The 1,030-nt window shown below is 45.4% G+C and overlaps 1 protein-coding gene across 1 annotated transcript in view; it reads left to right on the top strand.

Annotated features, from left to right (window-relative positions):
• Nucleotides 1–463, top strand: part of LOC117939027 (calumenin-A-like) — a 12,610-nt gene extending 12,147 nt beyond the window's left edge. Inside the window, exon 7 of the mRNA XM_034864070.1 lies at nucleotides 290–463. Coding sequence (XP_034719961.1) covers nucleotides 290–463 — 174 coding nt within the window. The remainder of the gene's footprint in view (nucleotides 1–289) is intronic.
• Nucleotides 464–1,030: the final 567 nt, after the last annotated feature.

Genomic DNA, 1,030 nt, shown 5'->3' with positions numbered 1-1,030 from the left:
TTCTAACATGACATTTCATTGTTTTTAGAGTATTTAACTTGGGGGGGGTTTACTACGACATGACGAGTTCTAACATGACATTTCATTGTTGAAAAAACCTTAAAAAACCATAACCTTTTATCATTTATTATCATTGTTTCAATATGTCAGTCCTTCATATTCTGGACTTTCAAAGCCTTTTTATCATTAAAGATTTCAAATTGAAAAGCTGTGTTTGTTTTGAGTTGACAGGTTGACTTGTTATGGGTCAGCTGGTCCCATCTTGGTTCTGTGTTGATTCCCCTGTGAGCTTGCTGGGGCCATGGGTCACAGGGCGTATATACCCAGCAGTACATATACCTGGGCTGATGGACCGATGGACCTAGCGGTACATATACCTGGGCTGAGGGATCTAGCAGTACATAAACCCGGGATGATGGACCCAGCGGTACATATACCCGGGCTGACGGACCGATGGACTTAGTGGTACATATACCCGGGCCAATAGACCCAGGAATACATATACCCGGGCTGACGGACCGATGGACCTAACGGTACATATACCCGGGCTGATGGACCCAGCAGTACAAATGCCCAGGCTGATGGACCGATGGACCCCACGGTACATATACCCGAGCTGATGGACCCAGCAGTACATATACCCGGTTAGATGGATCAATGCTTAGAATAGGCCATGGTGCTGATTGTTGGAGGGGGGGTCAGATGAGTCTGGGCATTTAAAACCTTAAGATGACATCACCTGGTCTTTCCAGACCATGATTGAGAACAATCCATGACACTGTCAGGTCTCAGCTTTCCAAAGGGGGGGGGTAATAAAAGGTAATAAAAAAGCGTAAATGATGGAAATAAAATCTAACTTTTGTGACATATTATACAAATGTCTAATCTGTCATTTGATGCCTTTTGGAGATTTTTCATCTTTTCTTGGCTTCTTTACGCACATTAAAGCACACTTTACGCCCTCTCCACCCCCCACTGGTCCACCAGAGGAGCAGCTCCACCCTCTCCACCCCCCACTGGTCCACCAGAG

This window comes from Etheostoma cragini, chromosome 23, assembly GCF_013103735.1.
Source record: "Etheostoma cragini isolate CJK2018 chromosome 23, CSU_Ecrag_1.0, whole genome shotgun sequence".
Classification (NCBI taxonomy): Eukaryota; Metazoa; Chordata; class Actinopteri; order Perciformes; family Percidae; genus Etheostoma; species Etheostoma cragini.
This window is presented reverse-complemented; position numbering and strand designations above follow the sequence as displayed.